Here is a 20,386-nt window from a genome sequence, read left to right on the forward strand (position 1 = left end):
GGAAACTCACAGGAGAACAAAAACCTGCTAAAAAATCCTCAGCAGAAAGAAGAATAAGCACATTTCAGAGGAGGTTGGAGCTGCAGCAAAGCCATGAATTTTAACTGGCACATAGAAATATGAGCAAGCCTGTGATCCCCTCTTCATGCTTACAGTGTTTTCTGTTCCCATCTCTGACAACAAAGGAAGAGCTTTTGCTGTCAGGTGATCTGAGAGAGTCTTTTAAGTTGCAAAAAGTCTTCCAGGCTGTTCCCAGCCCCAGCAGGAAAACAAAAACTGCAGGAAGAATCCCCATTACTCCACAATCTCATCTCCTCAAACACAAGGCAAAGATCTGCTCAGCCATTATCTCTGTGCGACAGCACCAATCCCCTTGGAGAAGGATGCTGCACTTCCAGTACCTGCAGAGCCAGGTGGGAGTTCTGTGCTCAGGTAAACCTCACTGCCAGCCCTGCTGAGCACATCAAGGCCAGCAGAGAAAGCACTTCTCTCTCTTCTCTCTCATCTCATGTCTGATGTGATTCACCAAATCCTGCCCCTGAACCAGGCAGATCACTCTTGAACTCCCTCCTCTGCCTGCTGCCTTGTGCAGGAGCACAGCTCTCCTGGTAGAATGCAGAGTGTTGAGTGAGTGTGTTCCCTGCACATCTTCCGTCCCCACTGTGTATGCTCTCTTCAGATGGCTACAGAATTTAGTACAGGAAACTGGAGGCACCACAGGCAGCAAAAAGTCTGGGATAGAGAGGGCTCATCAAGGAAGACATGCAGTCCTGGTGACTGTATTTCAGGCAGTTTGAAATGGATCTCACTTCCCCTTGTTCCCCTTCCGGATCGGGAAAGGGATATCCTAAATCCCAGAAGAAAGAAGGAGATAGTAGCTGCCAGCCTTTGTGCCAATCAGCACTAAGGGCAAAGCACAGTACCCCAAGAGTTCTTTAAAGCTGCTCTTTTCAGGAATAATGAGTGATGGACACAATCTAAATGTGAGCTGTCAAATTTTAGGAAAACCTCTAATGTTTTATTCCTCTCCAAACTGTGTCTTCATCTTTGTTCCAGCTGTGGTAGACATCAGTGTAGTCCTTCCTCCTTCTAAAGGCTCAAGTTTTTTTATTTACAAATTCCAGTGGCTGCCTGAACTCCTGGCTCTGTGAAAATGAATGCCAGACTCCAGCAGGATTCAGACAGGGCCAGAATGTCACCTTCTGCCTCCTGAAGATACAGCCATGAAGCTTTCCTAGGATTCAGCTAGGAATCTTTTCTATAATGGTAAATAGATGAAGTCCCAGGACAGACATTTCTCCCCCAGACAAGCCTTATCCATGTGGAATCACCAGCCAGATGTGCTCTCGCCCAAGCTGTTAGTACAGCTTGAGCAGGCTGCACAGCAGACTCAGGGTGCCAGCCAGGCAAGACCTGACCCTTTTCACTACCTCAGATAAAGAAAAGCCACAGGCAAGATCTGAAAGCAAAGGGCAGGATTAACCTGTCCTTTTGAACCTCCTGCTTTACAGCTTCAGCTTGGATGTCCCAGAGCTGAGTGCTGGGCTCCATGGCTGGCACTGCTAATGCTGCAGGACTCATCCTGCCAGGTCTGTTTTGGGTGAGCCTATGTGGGGGAGCTCTTCTGGTTGTTTTGTCCCTCCCTGTTACCCCCTCCATCCATAATCCCAGCCCAGTTCAGCTGCACAACAATCAGCTCTTTCAAGCTTTGGAGGAGGAAAGCACAATGCTGGGCTGTGAACTAAATCTGGGGGCTCCCAGCAATGTGGGGATCAGGTCTGGGAGCTGAGCAAATTGTGCTGCTCTCCAGGGAACTCTGGCAGCATGTCCATCCCAAAACACAGCCCAGCTTGGGTACTGCTCATATAGCATGAAATGAGAAAGAACATATGGAGCAATAACCCCAAATCAAGCAAAAACTGCCACCAGCACAGGCACTGGAGCACAGCAAACCCCAGTTCCTGCAGTTTGGGATGTGTGAGAGGTAATGCCCACACAGCCAGGGCCTGGAGAGTTGGGTGAAAGGCTGATGTGGTAATGAGTAGCAGCTCCCTGAGCATGTCTCCTTCAGCACTGAAATTAAAAGAAGCTACAGCAAAAGACAGTGGAAGATGCTGAAGGCAACTCAGCAGGGCCAAGGCCAAGGTGCTTGTCAATGAAATAATGTCACAGCACTCAGAGCCTAAAGCTCCGAGCATTCTCACTGAGCTCATTCTGAAACACACACTCACAGACCTGAAAGACCCTCTGGAAGTGCCTCCCACTCCCTCTTTAGATGCTGCACTCAGATGCTGCAGTTGGAAATGTCAGCTCTAAATCTGCGCCTCAAGTGTACAGAGCAACAAGTGCTGCATCCGGGGCTGCTTTTCCACAGGGATTTCAAATTTCAGCAGCAATGTCCAGTTATTCATGTATCCAACATGGTTATTTCAGAATTTGAAATAAAGTGTGCAACTTTGAAAGTTTGTTTGTGTGAGAGTTCCTATGGCAACATAGTTAACATCAACTCCAGCAGGGAAAACCCAAAAATCTGAAATTTCACGTGGAAGAACTGCTCTACTTTCTGCCAGCCCCCTGCCACACATCAGCCTTGCTATTTGGTCAGTGTGTGCTGCTGGCCATTTTCAGCAGGCCTGGGTTACAACGTCAGGGTAAATTCAACCCCCTGGACCCATTTCTGCAGATTCTTATCTACAATTAGACAGAAGAAAAATAAATTAAAAGCTGAGCTTTGCTTAAGCAAAAAGTAAGGAGGGAACTTTGTGTAGACCTGCCTGTAACCACTGCTATTTAAAAAACCCACACAAATTTTGTGTCAGAGCAGGAAAGCTGCTAAAGGTGCAGCACGAGGGGAACTGATCACCAGGAGGTGCAACAAAATCAATTTTCTGGAACTCAAAGTAAAATATCTCCTTCACCTTGACTTAGGGATGTCTGTGGACAAAGCAGGAGAGATGGAGGTTCCCCTTCTTCCCCAAAACCTCCCTGAAAACGCTGCTATGTCCTGACTCCTCTGTCCCAGCAGGAACCTGCACAGGTTGGGAGCTCAAGCAGATGCTCTGGAAGATGAACATCAAGGGCTGCACCTTTTGGGCTAATGTCCCAATGTCCAGAAAAACTGAGGGAGAGGAAAAGAACTCCAGCATGGACCAAAGAGGCTGAGGAAAAGCAGCATCAGCACTGGCTCTGTGTTTGCTGTCTGTAGCCCTCAGGTGAACGTTTGCATCCTGAGGCTTAGCAGCAGACAGTACTTTTATTTTATGCTAAAATGAAGAAATCCTCTTTCTGCTGACAGGAGACCTTGCAGTTAACAGCTTCCACAGGGATGTTGTCACTCCCAACCCAAGCTGGGATTTAATGACTGCATTGTGAGCTGCTGCTCCTATCAGGAGTGAATTGCTGCAGGTTAATAGGATCGTTGCACAGAACTCATAAAAATGCCTCCAAAAACCAGCACAGGAAAAGCAATCTGTTTGGGGTCCAGAACAGGCAGAAAATCCAGCACACAAATGACTGAAAACAAGACATTGGCTCATGCACTAACAAACAAAAAGCATAAAGGTTATTACAATTACTGCTGGCAATTGCTCCCCAGATCACACACAGACCTGCTCAGTACACAACACCTTCCCTCTCCCTCCATTTCTACCCATTTTTTTCCACCATTCTGCCAGGATTTCTATCTCAGACTCTCATCTACCTGGAGCAAAAGCAGGGATTCACTGCATGCTCCTCCAACACGTGGGTGCAGGCTCTTTGGGCTGCTTAGTTTTGTACACACTGCCTCAAAACAAACATACAAATGTACAAATGTAGAAAAAGCAAAACATGGATTACTGGCTTTGTACCAAACCTTCAGACCAAAGAAGTTAAAAGAATATGATACTGAGTTTTCTATGCAGCACTTTCTGGTTGTATTTTAATGACACTTGGGAACATTCTCAGTTGGTAGCACTTTGCAAAGCTCCAGGGCAGACATCAGGGTGAGCTGCTGCCTGCTGAGAGCATGGCTCATTGAGCCCTGCTTTGGAAATCAGCCTTGCTGCCCAACCAGCTATGAAAGTGTGGCTGTCCCACCCTGGAAGTGTCCAAGGCCAGGTTGGGCAGGGCTTGGAGCAGCCTGGGACAGTGGAAGGTGTCCCTGCCCATGGCAGGGGTGGCACTGGATGGGCTTTAAGGTAATTCCAACCCCAACCACGCTGTGATTCTGTAACTCTGTGAAAAAGCCACAACACAGAGGTCTCAGTCTCACTCAGGCCTGGGGGTACAGAGCACTTGAACTTGGGAAGAGAATGTGGTTTTTAAATTGACATCATGTTTTCCATGGCATCAAGGCAAAGATCCACCCCCAGAAAGTGCCTGCTATCTTGCTGTTCAATTCCTAATGATTTATAATTCCCCTAATAAGGGATTTGCATAAAAGCCCTGGCTGTTTTAAATGATGCCTTATTTTGTGCCTTAAAAGCATAGAGCAGAGATTTATCTTTTACAAGTACGTCAGACACTTTATGGCTCTTGCTTCTGCTTGAAAGCCACAGTGACTGCAAATCAACAACACTAAGCCTCCTTTTCCTGCACACAAGTGGGATAAACCTTCAGGCAAATTGCTAAGTGCACTGCTAAACCCCTAAGCTTTCATGGCATTGATTCTCACACAGTCATAGTAATCCCCAAATCTGGTTGAAATGGCAGAAGAATTCTCATGCTACATCATTTTCAAAATTAAAACTTCATTGTGAACAAGAATTGCAGGCTTTGCCATTCCCTGGAACTGTGTCTCAAGTGTTTTGTTCCTCTAAAAATACTGGGGAAAGACCACAATTGTCCAAAGGCTGGTACTGTTGTGGGGAAAAAATAAACAAAATATTCCCTCAAAAGGTAAAGCAATCAGGTAATATTAAGTGCTGCTTTGAAAACCCACTCTAAATATTTGCACCAAAGTAGGAAAGGGTGGTAAAGGTCTAAAAGCAGCATTGGATGCCCTCAAGGAATAAATTCCCCCAGTTAATATAAGGAATTCTTGTAATGTTTCATTCGGTGGAATATTTATTATGGAGAACTTGCTAATCTGACAGAAGTGAAAGGTTAATTATTATTCTGCTTATAGACAGCAGTGAGTGCTCATGCAGATGTTTCCAGGCAGGAAAGAGATTGGAAGAACTTGGTTTGGAGAGGTGCTCTGTAGCTCGCAGACTTCTCTGGAAATCCAAAGGTATTAAAATCACAGAACTGAATCACAGAATATTCTAATACTGGAAGCATTTGTTTTTAAACTCTGTTTAAATCCTCTGCTAAAGCAAATGAAAATATCTGTTAACACTGGAAAAACAGCTTTTACTGGACCTGATCAAAAAATTACCAGAAGTTCAAGCATTTCTGTACAGTACCTGAGGGTCAGGATTAACAGAAGTGATGCTACTGAGCAGGACAGAGGGAATGCCAGGAAGAAGTGGGCACAGCTGGTTTTGGAAGTGACTTGCCAGTTCATCTCTCCACCAAATAAGATCTGGAAGCCACGTAGAGGTCAGAAATGCAGAAATCTTCTGGTAAAACCTGGATGCTCCCTGGAGACGTTCTGCAGTCTGCAAAGAGCCAGTGGTTAAAAAGCTTTGGTGATGGTTTCAGAAACTCTCTCTGTACCTTGCACCCACAGCAGCTCCCCCTCTGTCCATGGCCATGCTAGACTCCAGTTCTGCACAGCTGCCCTCAAATACTCCAAATCAACCCTTGGTGGAACACCGTGCACCTCCCAAACCCCCACACCCTTCATCTCATGTCCATGCTCATCAGCTCACAAACCCTACTCCAAAGCAGATCCCATCACACTCAGAGGGGAAGAAAAGCCCATAAACAGGACCATGAAACAGCCCAATACAATGAAACATTAACTTCCAAAGGCTTTCTTAGGGATGTAAATGAAAACATTGTTAGTGCCCCATCCCTGCAAGTGTTCAGTGCCAGGGTGCAGCAAGCACTGAACAATCTGGTCTAGTAGAACCTGTCCCTGCCCGTGGCAGAGGGTTGAAATTAGATGACTTTTAAGGTCCCTTCCAACCCAAACCATTCTGTGATTTTTAAAGATTGAGGCTAATATTAATACTGATACTTTAATATTGAATATTCCACTGCTAAACTACAGTTTTCCATCATTCAACCTCCCCTCTAAGCCTCATTGTTCTTCAGGTTGACTCTTAATTAACAGGACTTTCAGAGAACAAAACCAGTGACCTCAAGGAGAGCTAATTAGAAATTAACAGACTCAACAGTTGTGCAGAACATCTTCTCTCCACCAGTTACTCAGGGAAGTGAAAGTCCTGCTCTGCCCTGGTGTGATCTCACCTCAGGTCTGGGGCAGTTGTGGGTGCCACCATATCAGAAGGATCCGAAGCTGTTGGAGAGTGCCCAAAGGAGGGACATGGCCATGGGGAAGGGTCTGAGGAGCAGCTGAGGGCACTTGGATTGTTCAGCTGGAGGAGACTGAAGGAAGAGCTCAGCAGGGCCTGCAGCTCCAATCTCTGCTCCCTGGGACAGGGAAGGGCTGGAGCTGGGCCAGGGCAGGGTCAGGCTGGAGATCAGGGAAAGGTTCTTCCCCAGAGGGTGCTGGCACTGCCCAGGCTCCCCAGGAAATGGGCACAGCCCCGAGGCTGCCAGAGCTCCAGGAGAGCTTGGACAGTGCTCAGACACAGGGTGGGGTTGTTGGGGTGTCTGTGCAGGGCCAGGAGTTGGTCTGGATGATCCTTGTGGTCCCTTTCCACTCAGGATATTCCATCATTCTGTGAAACCCCAATCAAAGGACAGAGACTGGGAGCTCCTCTGAGCCACCAGAGAATGAAGCGATGGAGAAACCCCAGAGCTCCACACAGGGCCAGTGGGATAAAAATAACTATATAATAATAATAATAGTAACTGGGAATGCCTGGGAGATTCTTAGAGAGCAGAAGCTGTACAAATCTAATTCCTATCAGACATGCCTGGAACTGCAGCCTGTCTATCAGCACATAGGGATTACAGGAGGTAAGTGTTTTGGCATTTGTTCTGACAACAAGAAACCAAAACCAGGCAGGGATGTTGAAATCTGCCTCACTTCTAGCAGTTGTTTGGAGAGGAAACATAGTAGAACCACAGGATATAGGAACAGATGCATCCCAGTTGAATAAGCCAAAAGACTTGATGTGCTAAGAACAGGAGCTTTTTTCTGGAGAAGTCACCATTATTATACTAGTTATAACTAGAAATAATAAATAGAAATAATATAACTAAATAGTTGTAACTATTACACCTTGGGACAGAGAACTACAATGTGATAAATAACAGAAGATACACAGATAACAGTGAAGTGGCCAGTAAAGAAGAAATTGATGGCTCAGAGTCCCCTTTTGGGGCTGAAAACGGACTCTGGGCTCTACACATTTATATTAAAATATCATTTGTCATCATGGTTAACATTTACACATACTTTGTCTTTTTTGCATAATCCAAAAAACGTAACTTAAGGTCTCCCTAAATTCTTATAGCAAACAGATGCAACAAAAGCACCTGGAAACCCAAATCTCTCTTAAAGCTAAGCCCTGAAGTGTCTCTTTGTGCACACAGGAGACAACTGGAACCAGAATGAACAAGTGCCCCAAAAGGATTTTGTTTTTCAATTCAGCCACTGAAAACTTGGACATTGACAGGACAGTGAGAGACTGAGGGCTGCAGTGTGAAGAATAAAGACCACATTTCTCTTCACAGTAGCTGAAGCTGCCCAGGGGCAGGAACAGGGAGAAACTTGCTGTCATTTTCCTTGTTTCTGCTGGGGCTGACATCCCAACTTGTGTTGTTCCTCCCAGCTCTGATCTCTTCTGGGGAAAGCAGCATCTCTACAAATGCCTCAGGAAAGAAAGATTGACACAAGTCAGTGCTACCACAAAGGCAGAGTCTCTAATGAGGGACAGGAATCCTAAGTTCTGCTTGGAAGAACTGCCCAAACACCTGAAATGTCACTGCTGTGCAACAGCTCAGAAGTTTTTCATGATGAAGGTGCTGAGGTCCTGGCACAGGGTGCCCAGAGAAGCTGTGGCTGCCCCTGGCCAGGTTGGATGGGGCTTGGAGGAACCTGGGATAGTAGAAGATGTCCTGGCTTCTTGCAGGGATTTGGAGTGGATGGCTTTGAATGGCCCCTTCCAACCCAAACCATTGTGTGATTCCATGATAAGGACTGGAAAAACTGCACACTTTGTTCCACCAGGTTGTGATTTAACCTTTCCCAGCTCCAACCAAATACTCAGGGCAGCCTGAGCCCACAGCTCCAAAATTCATTCAATTCTGTAACTTTGGGGATATATTTTGAGCATAATCAATGCTCAATAATTTTGGTGCTTTGGCCAAGCCCTCAGCTGGAATCAGTAGAGAGCAGGTCAGGCTCTGGCCCTCCATTTGCCTTCTTCCACAGAGGAAACATCTTGAATTCAGTTGCCTTGGGCAGGAACCAATACCAAGTCCTTGTCCAGGTCAGCAGAGCCTGGTCTCATCAGCCTCTGCCCAGGGCTGCTCAATGACTAATGGAAAAGCTGTTCATTGTTTTGGGCTGTTTTTTTTTTTTTTTTTTTGGCAGTGTTTTAATCATGACATTGGTGCCAGCATCCATCATTTATGTTCAGAAGTACTGGAGCCACAGCTGTCAAACTTCAGGTTTTGTGATACAACATGGGAAATTCAATCTTTGCTGCTCCCAGGCAGCAGCTGCAAGTGAAGAACACTTGCTGCAGCTGAGGAGGGGATGCTGAAGTGTGTTTTAAAAACATGTTCACACATCCTGTTCCATTTAGGCTCCCCATGGTGTAGCCATCAGGTATAATACAGACACCTGGGGATGAAGCAGGCAAAAACAGAGTAGAAAATCTACTACCAGCACACTGAAGCCACTAAAGTTGCTTTGAGCCACCTGAGAGGAACTCAGCAGCCTCAGCAGAGCACAAGCAGCACCTCAAAGGTTCCTCAGCCACAGGACAGTTATTCAAGAGACTCTCAGAAGATCTGGGGGACACAAGGATTGCTGCTCCCCACATCCACCTGGCCACATTTCCCAGCAAGAGTCACCCACACTGCTCAGGTAAAATAGGTACTTACACCAGGCAAGAGTGGCAATACTACCTGAAAAGCTGTCTCCAAAAAAGAAATAGCTACAAGATGCTCCAACCTGTATCAAATCAGCTCTGTGAAAGACAGAACCAACAGAGCAGAGCCCAGAGCTGCAATTTCACAGCTCTGCTGTGGTCAGGACAGGAGGTCATGTCACGTCTTACATCACATGTACTAAATTTCCTTCCAGTTTTATTGCACAGCTCAGGCTCTGGGGCCCACCAAAACTCAGGGTACAGCCTCAGCTCCTGCTTCCAGGCCTCAGCTCCTGGCAGTCAAATAAAAATAACACCTTCTCCTGTACCACACTCTTCACATAGTTAAAATAAAGGAGGAAAAACCACAATAGGTACCAAAAGATGTGTCTCCTCCAAATCCAGCTAAATTTCTGCAGTGTGAGGTGACACTAACGAGCAATTGATAAGAAATGATGCCACAGAGAGCTGGTTTCTGGTCTGCATATAATCAAAATGCAGCATAACTGAGGACAGCTTGGGTTGCCATTAGCTGACAGCAATCCTTCATTTCCACAGTACTGGGCTGCTCCCCTCACCCCAATTTGGGTAGCTCTTACACTGCTCTGTCCTGCCTTGCTGGAATTTGAGCTTGAATTGGTACATGTAGGCCTGGTGCTCAGTACAGAGCAGTGGTACCAGCTCTGTTTGCACAACTACCAGGTGTAAATGGTGCTACTCACTCCTGGCTCATGGCTCTCAGGGCAGCTCTGGACTGAAGGTTCCTCTGGTGCTCCCAGGCAGGCGTAGAGGGCCAAGCCTTCCTCTCTCCAGGCCTGCTGCAGCCCCACCACCTCAAATGGAGCTTTGGGGCCATCCTTCCTCCTCACAGGAGGCACCTGGAAACCCATTGGAACACAATTCCATTTTCAGATGGACTGAAAAAAAAACCCTTTATCTTGCTCTGTTGCTTTTGAGTAAAGCCCCACAACAACCCAGGGAGCACTCTGCTTTGATTACTAGATTGGCTGTGGTTTAGCCAGTAGAAAAATCAATAAAGACCAAATTAAATAGGAATAACACATTGCTTTTGATAAGCCATAGGATTTGTTTTCTCAATGAGGACTTGCAAGCTCTGACTTCCACCAGTTTCACTAAGTGGAAGCAGGAATTCACATTATTTCCCTAGTCCAGCCAGGGGTGAGCACAGAGTCCCTGCCAAGGCTGCCAAGGAATGTTCCTGTCACAGCAGCACCGTGTGTGCCTTTATCAGTGACAGTAAGATCAATCCAATCTCAGCTCACAAATCAATGCAAAGGGATGATGCCATTCCAAGGGCTGCTGCAGGCTTCCCTAAGAAGCCCTTCATTAATAGCCCAAACCACATCAATCCCCATCCTGTGAATCCCCTTTTAGTTGGGCTGAGGTGATTTATTTTTCATGGATTTTTTTTGTGCACATGCGTGTGGGAGGCAAACATTCTATTTTCCAGTTATAAATCAGATTTAAACCAAAAAAGGGTAAAAAGTGATTTCTGCAACCCCAAGATACAAATTATTATTGTGAATATCAATTTAGATCCAAGGAGAAGGTTCCAGTAGGACAGACTATGCCTTGGCTCTTTTGGTTGTTCAAAGTCAGATGAAACATAATCCACTTTAACATGCAGAATACACTAAAATCTTGATTATAAGTTAGAAAAAATAGAGGAGAGACACTTGAAACAGTCTGGGAAGGCACCGGGATGCTGCAAAATGTCCAGGGCAGCTGGTGAAAAGGGGCAGAAAACTCTATTCTCAGACACAGGGAATCAGCAAAACCAGGAGAAAGGAAAAGCAGAGGTACTTGATCCAGAACATGCCCTGGATGGAGAAAAAGGCAAGTCTGAGCTACAGGACTGTAATTCAATGGAATTGCATGGATTACCAGATGAGAATTTGGTCTAAAAATGCCTCAACATTTCCAATTCTTTGAGTGAAAGAAATGCAAACTTCTTCATTGCTATCCAACAGCCATTTCAGAGCCAATGTAGAATAAATTGGTGGATTTTACCCCAGTTTTTCTTGGGCAAAAACATGTGACCCTACAGCCAGCAGAGTGATACAGCCCTGGAAGCTGAGGTGGCCTTTCAGGTTCAGAGAGAACTGCTATGAGTCAGAGCTTAGGTTTGTTTTTTTTAATGGGAATAACACAGGGGAAGAGAGCTCACACTGCAGCTGGTCACAACCTAAGGAGTCTGAATGGAAAATTCAGGATCCAGGGCTGCTCCAGTGGCAATTTTCATTAGCACTGAACTAACACTAAAGAATGTTAGCAATGTTTTAATGCAAACATAATACCATTAACAATTAATTGTGTTTAAGTGGAGTTTAAGTGATTTAAAAGCCTGGCTGCTCAGGGTGAAATCTACCTTGACTGCATGGATCAGTATAGTATCCCAGAGTCTTTCCCAGAAAGAACAAGGCCATTGAGCAGGAAGGAAAAATATACATTGAAGAGGAAAAATACAGTGTTTTCCCTAGAGAATAAAGGGTAATGTGAATGGGAAGGAGAGAGGATGGGGTGGTTTCTTTAGAGGAGAAAAACATGTGAACCAAAGGACAATTAAAGCACCCCCTCATTTTTTTCACAACACTCTTGATTATCAGGAGGGGTCTATTCTAATCTAGAGCAAGTGGTGAAAACCAGGAACCTGTGTCCATTGCCAAGGACAAAGACTAACACCCAGAAGTCACTTTCAACAACTGCATATCTGGCTCAACAAATTTTCACTTCTTCATAATCTCCAGACACAACCCAGCTCCGCTGACTCCAGTGAGACTTTTATTTACTGACTCTGAGGTGAATTAGAGCATAATTTCCACTTTGTTCAGCCACTGTTTTGTAGCTTTTGGGTGGTAAAAAGGAGATTTCAAGAGTGATTACATATTCACTGGAAGTCCAAACACAGTCCTCATCACCCAGAGCCTTTTGTGCCAGCTCACTGCACTCACCAGGGACAGCAGCCATGCCACGAGTGCCTGGTAGATGTTGGCTGCTCCCAGCACCTTGTCAGGCACCTGCCCTTCACACTGATCCGTGGCCACTCGGCCACAACTTGCCAGCCAAATGGTCATCAGCAGCACCTCCTTTTTCCCACTGTGGAATTCAGGCACCGTGTCAATAGCTGGCAAAAAAGAGGATTCCTGTCAGAAAAAAAAAAGGTAGTATGAAAATAAAAGTCACTGGGATTACTGGAAGTGTATTCCTCATCAGGAATTAATTACATTCATTGCCATCACAGGAGGGGCATTTAACACCTAGAGTGCATTTATCAAAAAGGGAGAATGAGCCATAAAAGCCAGGTTGTTCCATCAGTGACACCTGCCTGAGCACTGCAGGTTTTCTTGGACAGCTGTCACCTGGATCCTCATTTAGTCACACACAGCCCGGTGAATGGAAGGTTACACAGTCACAGCTGGAAAAGTGTGATTGAATTTATTCTGTATTCAAGACTCAGTGTTTGGGGTTTTGTTTTAATCACTGCAAAGCTCTCAAACAAGCCTGATAGTGTGAAAACTCATTATTTTCTGCTTCACTTAACATCCCTCATCATTTCAGAGATGAGGTCACAGTTAAGGGAACTCACCTCCTTTCTTTACTTCAGCATTGATAGTTGGTTATTTGGGATACGAGTTCCCTCTCCTTTAAGAGAGCTGCTCAAGACACAGCTTGAAGCTTGATCTATGGACTTACAGCTTTTTGTCCTTCCACAGATGCAGCAGCTGCAGCTGTAATTCTTGGCTGCCTTGTTCTTCCTATCTATATTCAACTTGCTGCCCCTGACATTTCTTTGCTAAATTAACAAGCAAGTCCCTAAAATCCCAAAGATTCTCCAGTACTGCTCCTCAGCAGTTACAATCCCAGAATCATGGAAGGAGCCTTAAAATTCATTTTCTTCCACCCCCCTCCCACAGGCAGGGACAACTTCCACTGGACCAGGCTGCTCCAAGCCCCATCCAACCTCACCTCATGTTTTCAGATGCTCCATGTAACCCATAATGAGGATTTCTGCCCACATCTCTACACTGAATGAACCTTAATGTGATTTACCTGAATTTACTCTGAAAGCAAAGTAAGCTAAATCCAATTATAGCCACTTTAATTCTGAATTAAAATGTCCAAAACGGTGTTTCATGACTAATCCACTTGACAAGTTAATGTAGCTTGACTTTTGTGCTGCTCCTCAAAACAGACAACTTCTTAAAATGGTTTAATAAGGAATAAAATGAAAGCAGCTCTACTGTGTCACCCAGTGTTTTGGTACCATATAAAACTGTAATTAGTAATAAAGGCAAAACAACCATGCAGATTTGTATTAATTAATAATAATCCTGGGGTGCCAACAGAATTCCTCAGGGCTTTGACCCCTGCACTGAAATCCCCTGAGGAAGAAGCCTTGGGAAAAACTCTGGGAGCTTGAGGGAAGAGTGATCTCCTACAGCCTGTGTTGGAGACAGGATTCTTCCTTCCTCTCTCAACAAGGGTGTGGGGATCAATGAGAGGAGGTAATTTAACAGCTAATGACATAAACAGTATTTATAACTAATGTTTCAGCAAGAAATCTCCAACTATTCCAAACTTCCTCAGCCCAGCAGCAGGGGAAGGCTCAGTGGGTTTTCTGACCAAAATCAAATAAGTTTATTTATTAAGGTTCTTTCTGACTGAAGTTTTGGTGAAGGTTGGACCTTTCCTCTCCTCCCTCTGCCTCCTCACCCCAACAAGAATCTAAGTGTAGAACTTCTGAAATAATAAGACTAATGAATAAACTGAACTAATCCAGTTTAATTCTGGGCAAGAATAGCTGAAGAAAGATACAACTGATATTTTCTGGGTATGGCTTCCCACAGCACTGCTCAGTTTACCCCAGTCTGCAGAGGAGAGTTCAATTTGCCCACGTTACACTGGCTTTTATTTGTGAGAGTATTAGGTTATAAAAAGCCTAAAATTACTCAGATGCTGGGCTATTTTTGGTTGCTCTGGCTGGAATTGTGCTGTCACTCAGAGATAGGCTTGCAGCTCATTGCAGTCAAGTGCCAACAATTACCAAAGAGTAAATAAGACAAAATTTCTTCTTCCCAAGTTCTTGCTATTCTATTTTGCAATTAGAGTTTATGTCATTACAAGTTCCAGCCCTTCAGCTGAGTTTCCCAACCATTCCCCATGCCCAGCTCTGGCTTTTTTTTTTTCCACTCTCACATAAGAACAGTGCAAGGAGGAGCAGCAACCACAGTGAGCAGCCAAGGAGTGACCTCTGCCCAAATCCACACCACAGGGAAATGAGGAAAAAGGAATTGTAAAATAACTCCAGGACAGCCACATAATCCAGCCTGCAGTGACAGTGGTGCTGAAATTCCACAGAGGCACAATGGCCTTAGGCTGAGGGAGGGCTGGGCTGGATGGGATATTGGGAAGGAATTGTTCCCTGGGAGGGTGGCCAGGCCCTGGCACAGGGTGCCCAGAGAAGCTGTGGCTGCCCCTGCATCTCTGGAAGTGTCCAAGGCCAGGTTGGACAGGACTTGGAGCAGCCTGGGACAGTGGAAGGTGCCCCTGGATATGGCAGGATGAGCTTTAAGGTCTCTTCCAACCCAAACCATTCTGTGAGTCCATGATAATCCCAAAGGAAACTACTATTCATTAGAAACTAATTTTTAAAAGTGATAATTTACCTCCATATTATTGTTACTTTAATCCAGAGCTGTTTATGATGACAGCAAGCCAAGGCCTAGTGGGCACAAGATTGCCAGCCAAGATTAACATAATTTTATTTTGAATAAAATAGTTCAGAGTACTTAAATGATGCTTTTGTTGATGTTTTTTAGAAGAGTAGTTAGCATTACTCTTCCTACACATCCATGTTAGATTGCACAAAGAGTTTCAAAGACTGGGAAATATTAATGTCAACACAGTGAGAGACTGGAATGACCAAGGAGAAGTTTAGGCAATAACTTCACAAAGATTTCCCAGCAGAATCAACTCCCCCAGTCTGAGGAGTTGCCCCAGTGGCAGGATAGGCCAAAGAAGAACCAATTTTTTACTTTATAGATACAGTCTCTCCTTTTCAGGCAGCTAAAACTTCAGTATTTCCCTCCCAGCACCTTTTCCAACATCAACATGGGAGCAAGGCAGCATGTTCCATCCAAACACCCTCCCTACTCCACTGGACAGCCTCTGCAGCAGCAAGAGCTCCTTCCAAACATCCCCTGCATAGGAAAGGAAGAGAGGTTAAACCCACACAGGCTCCTCCTTCACCACAGAGCAGTGAGTGAGGAGCAAGGGGAGGAATAGGAAGACTGTCACTCTCATTGGCTGGAAGTTTAATCCAAATAATAGTTTTCAGCCCTGTCTAAATTTATCCTCCTATGTCATCTGCACCCTAACTTGGATCCCAGATTTAAGTGGCAATCCCTGATGAATGGCAAATTACTGACTGCAGAACTCTTTTGCCAAACGATGCATCTGCTGTGGGTTTGTAAATGTGAGCTGATTTCTAAGTGCTGGAGCAGCTCAAGCTAATTTCTCTAATGAACCTTCCCCTCTCATTGCACAGCTGCTCTGGTATTCCATGTTCCTGTTCTGCCCTGGACAGAGCTTGTGGTACAAGCCATAACTGTGATGATTGTGTGGTTATATCCCTATTCTCCACACAGTGACATGGGAAATGTAGGATTTTTAGGACACATTTAACAATTCTGGCCATCTAAGGCAAAGCAGATTATCACTATTCCATGGCTTCTAAAAATTCTTGCATTAGATGAAGACATATTGGAAATGTCAAGTGTTTGTTCATTTTCATTCTGTGGGGAAGGAAAAATGATGGCAATGCCATCTGTTAGATGATTTGAAATTCCACATTAAAGTGTGGAATAAACCCTGAAACCATTCAAAAAAACTGCTTTATCACTGCAAAGTGGGAGCAACGGGTGAGAATGAGGAGAGGATCTGCAGTGCCTGCATGCAACTGGCAGAACACTCTGGAATTAGGAAGTTGACTTTTCCTGACAAAAAGGAGAGTACAATTGATGTTTAATGGCCTGAATAGTTTTTCTGTAAATGCATTTCTGTACCAGAGTCACTCCGTGGCACCACTGCCTTTCTAAGCATCATGCTAAGGTTATGGAGCTAAAAAACATGATGGGAGCAAGATGGTATTGAAATTTCTGATGTGGATGAGCCTCAGATTGCTCAAACAGAGGAATTATGATGCTCCAAAGCAGATAATTCTGCCAAGGGAGGTTGCAGGATCCAGCAAGCTGCACAATGGAGCATTACTTGCTCTCATCTCCATAGCTTGCAATTGACTTGGGGTACTCCAGATCATGAGAGTTTAAGTTCAAAATATAATAATAAAAAAAAATGTCTTTGCTGAAAGTTTTCTTGCTCTGGACAATTAGTCTTGGGTATGAGGGATAAAACCTCTTAACTGCACTAAGGGAATTCTCAGCTGCTTCACTGGAGTTAATGGCTCATCTATCAAAAAATGTGGATAAATTCCCTTCCCTAGGAGGCAAGGATCTGGTCCATAGGATTTGTTAGCAGAGAGATGCTGTGGATCACACAGGATCAAAATCTTTTGGGTCCAAATTCAACAAGTTAAAAAACAACATTCGAATAACCAGTAACAGCTTTTCTTTTTTTTTTTTACATAAAATTTCTTCTTCATTTTTTAGAAGTGGGAGAATTTTCTGACAAAGGCTCAGCTCAGGTAAACACTGACCTGAAAAGTGCATTAAAATTTAAACCAAAGTAACACTGAGTCTTATTTGAGTTTGTTTGCTTTCCGAGACACAATCATTAAAAATGAGAAGTGCCTTTTTCATGATTGGTGTTTACACTCCAGTAACACTTGGAGAGGCTCAGAAGGATTCCCAGCCTCATTGTGCTGGTGTTCTGAGCACATGTAACAAAAAGTTCTGCCTCTAATGAGTTTATACTCCTGGTTAATGAGAAGCAGCTGAAATGAGTAAAGGAAGTTTAATTACTTACACATTTCATGTGAGCATAAGAGACTGGGAATCAGGAACTTGTGCCTCAGTCCTGGCTCTGGAATGAAGTATTTCTCTGTGGAACTGTAAAGTGAGGCTAATATTTCCTTATCCTGGTCCCTGTCTAGCTGGATTAATTATCAAGACTCTGTAAAGTGCTCTGAAGAGGAAGAGTATAAGATTATGAACCAACTTTCAAAATTAACCTCTGTTCCCTTTCCTGCTCCTGAAAGTGTTGTGGCCTCTCAGCACTCCCTAAGTGTGATCTTACCTGCATCTTCCACAACTTGTTCCTCAAAGGATTCCATCCTGCCTCACACATGAAATGTGTCAGGACTACCAGACCCTCCAAAGGGAAGGGAATTGCATATGGACACTTGGAAATGTTGGCACAGAGCATGGAACTGGTCCTCAGCCATCTGAAATCCAGGCTGGCATTTGATATATGCTCCAAGCAGGGTTTAAATCCTATGGAAATGGCTCTACTTGGATACTCCAGGAGATTCCCAGGGGGTTGGAATGAGATCATCTTTAAGCTCCCTTCCATCCCAAACCATTTGGGATTGCTTCTATGATTCACATTTATCAACTTAGGGAAAGCCTCAATTTTTCTTCCCATCTATTTATCTTTTTCATGTATTTCCCGTGATACTCAATGGAAATCCCCAAAGAAATGAGGGAAAATAAAGGGTCTGGGGGAGGAAACTGCTCAGCTGCTTTATCAGGAAGTTTTAGCAGAGCTAAAGTGGCTTGTTTTGCAGACTGTCAGCTTTCAATTAAAATGGATTGTACCACGTTTGTCACAGGCTCTGTGCTCCTCCCTCCAGCTATAAAATACCCTCCAGACCACCCTTCAGACCTGTGAATTTGGGGCTTTGTGATCCTGAGAACTCCTAAGTGCTTACAGTGTTCCCTGAAGCAGGTGGGAACTCTAGGTGCTTGGCACAGAGCTGGGTAGAGTTCTGTGTTTGCAAAATAAAAATAACTGCATGATTCTTCCACTCCATAATATCAGATAAAGCCCTGAATTCCATTCTCTGCCACTGAGAATAATGCCCCTTAATGAGTATTTGTGGAATAATGTGTTTACAAGTTGTAACCAAGCTTATCCCCCTGTGTGCTGAGATTTGGAACAGGAGCCCAGCCTAAGTCAATGCTGAACAAGAAGGCATGAGGAAAACCAGAAGTGCAATTTAAATCCTGCAGTTCCTTTAACAGACAAGACTGTTCATCCCCTTGGAAAAAAAAAAAAGGGGCAGGTTCAGCTTCCTTTCATCTACAAATAGCATCAGTGATCACAGCCCTGAGGTAAGGCCAGGAGTTGGGAATTCTATTTTGATTCCAAGAGAGAGAATCATGGCAGAAAGTGTTTCTCGGTGTAATTAAATGTGACTGGCACTTGTTCAGAGCCACTGCAAACCCAGGGCAGCTCTTCCTGCTGCCAGCACAGGGCCTGGCATGGGGCAGGACCCGAGGAGACAAAAAGCCCAGAGATGGTTTTGTGTCCTCCTGCCCTCTCCAGGATGAGAAATAGAACTTGGCTCATGGACATTTTACATTATTGTCTTCAAGTTTAATGTGAACATCCTGGTAATGTGAATGGAGGAGTATTCAGGACCTCTACTGGCAGCAAGTTCATACATGGAATCCTGGAAACACTGCTCCTTTTCCTTGTATTAACCTTTCCCTTAAGCAACAGCAACAAATGTTCCCATCTGTCAAACTCAGGCAGGAGTGTAAAGGAATAAGCCTAAATGCATTTTAATCACTTCCAAGATATGTCGAGGAATAGAAAGGATTAAATATCTCCCATTATCCTGGGGCCTTTTCAAACTGCAGTCAGAGAAAAAGCACTGCAAGAGCTCATTCCTTTGTAAAGCCCTGGTTTTTCAATTCCTTCCACAGCTGGAAAAAGCACAAATGTGGGAGCCCCTGGGAACCATCAGAGTGGCTCTCCAGGTTTACATGGAAGGTTCTCCATGGCTTTTTGGTGACCCTATTGCATTCAGCACAGGTGAATTTCCTGGTTCTGAGCATTTCTACAGCAATTTGGCTGGAAAAACCTCTTAAAGCAGCCAAAGGTTATGAAAGCAGCTTTACAGTGTGGCTCTTGGACCTGCTCTGGTGGTGTGAGCAGAACTGGGGAAAGGAGCCATGACAATGGGAAGTACAACTAGCCCTAAGAGTGCCTGGGCACTTCCATAACATTCCTGACTCTGGGAACACAGAGAGCAAACTGCTCCTGTGTGGAGGGAGGTGTTTATAACACAGACATACAAGGCCTAGACCCTCTGCTTGCCTATTAAGGCAAATCTTTAGGTCAGATCCGAGCCTCAGTTCCTGGGATTTGTGCCTGCAGCCAGGGACAGCAGGAAGCAGCTACTCCTGCAAAGTGCTGTGCCAGCAAATCCCCCCCGTTTGCTTTCCCTGGCACCATGTGGGAAGATGAAGAGGAGGCCAGAAACACAGGCTCTGTGCCAGCTGCCAGCCACCCAGGCTAGAAAAACATTTCCTTGGGATCTTCCATCTATTCCAAACTCTGTGTGCTGGGCTGGTGGCACAAACAGGAATCTTGGCCTTCTGTCTCTGTGTACTAAGTTTAACTCCATCTCTAATTGCCTTAGTTTATTTTTAAGCCTTTCTTGAGTCGAGGCAGCGGGTTCATTAAGTACAAGAGATTTTAATCTTGTTTCAGGAACTCATTAAATGCCTGGCAGGAAAAAAGAAACTAAGGAATTCAGGGGCCATCTGGTGGCTGTTGGGCACAGCACTGCTGGCCACAACCTTGGCATCAGCCCAACAGGGAGAGCACCTGGAGCCAAGCAAAACCCAAACTCAGCCCTGGTGCCCGAAAAAAATATTAGTGTAGGAAATATTCGGTGATTTTTACAATTAATAGGGTCTTTTAAAGGTATATTAAAATAATAGTAAGGGCTAAATGCTGTTATAATTACATTCACACAGATGCAGTTGCTTTGGTCCAGTGTCAATGGAAACATTTGGTCACAGGTGATTTGTATTACCAGGATCACCTTTGGAGTAATACAGAGATAGAAAAATTCAACTACTGTGTCACAAAACCATTATAAAATATATATATATATATTTATATATATATATATATATAAAGTATAAAAAAATACCCTAAAAAAGATGGTATAGGTTTCCTCAGCTTCTCCAAACAGATGCACTGCACCACATTTTAGGGGATAAATTGGCATTTCTGTAAGGAAGTGGCACAAAACCTATTCCTTCATGAGTGGTTGATCAGGCCTTTGTCCATTC

At 44.5% G+C, this 20,386-nt stretch overlaps 1 protein-coding gene across 1 annotated transcript in view; it reads right to left on the reverse strand.

The window, feature by feature from the left end:
* The window catches only part of DNAAF8 (dynein axonemal assembly factor 8), an 85,310-nt gene that overhangs the window by 47,446 nt on the left and 17,478 nt on the right, over window positions 1-20,386 (reverse strand). The window contains exons 10-12 of the mRNA XM_062503351.1: window positions 12,071-12,262; window positions 9,821-9,976; window positions 5,388-5,582 (exon numbers count right to left, since the gene is read on the reverse strand). Coding sequence (XP_062359335.1) covers window positions 5,388-5,582; window positions 9,821-9,976; window positions 12,071-12,262 — 543 coding nt within the window. The remainder of the gene's footprint in view (window positions 1-5,387; window positions 5,583-9,820; window positions 9,977-12,070; window positions 12,263-20,386) is intronic.

This window comes from Cinclus cinclus, chromosome 16 (assembly GCF_963662255.1).
Source record: "Cinclus cinclus chromosome 16, bCinCin1.1, whole genome shotgun sequence".
Classification (NCBI taxonomy): domain Eukaryota; kingdom Metazoa; phylum Chordata; class Aves; order Passeriformes; family Cinclidae; genus Cinclus; species Cinclus cinclus.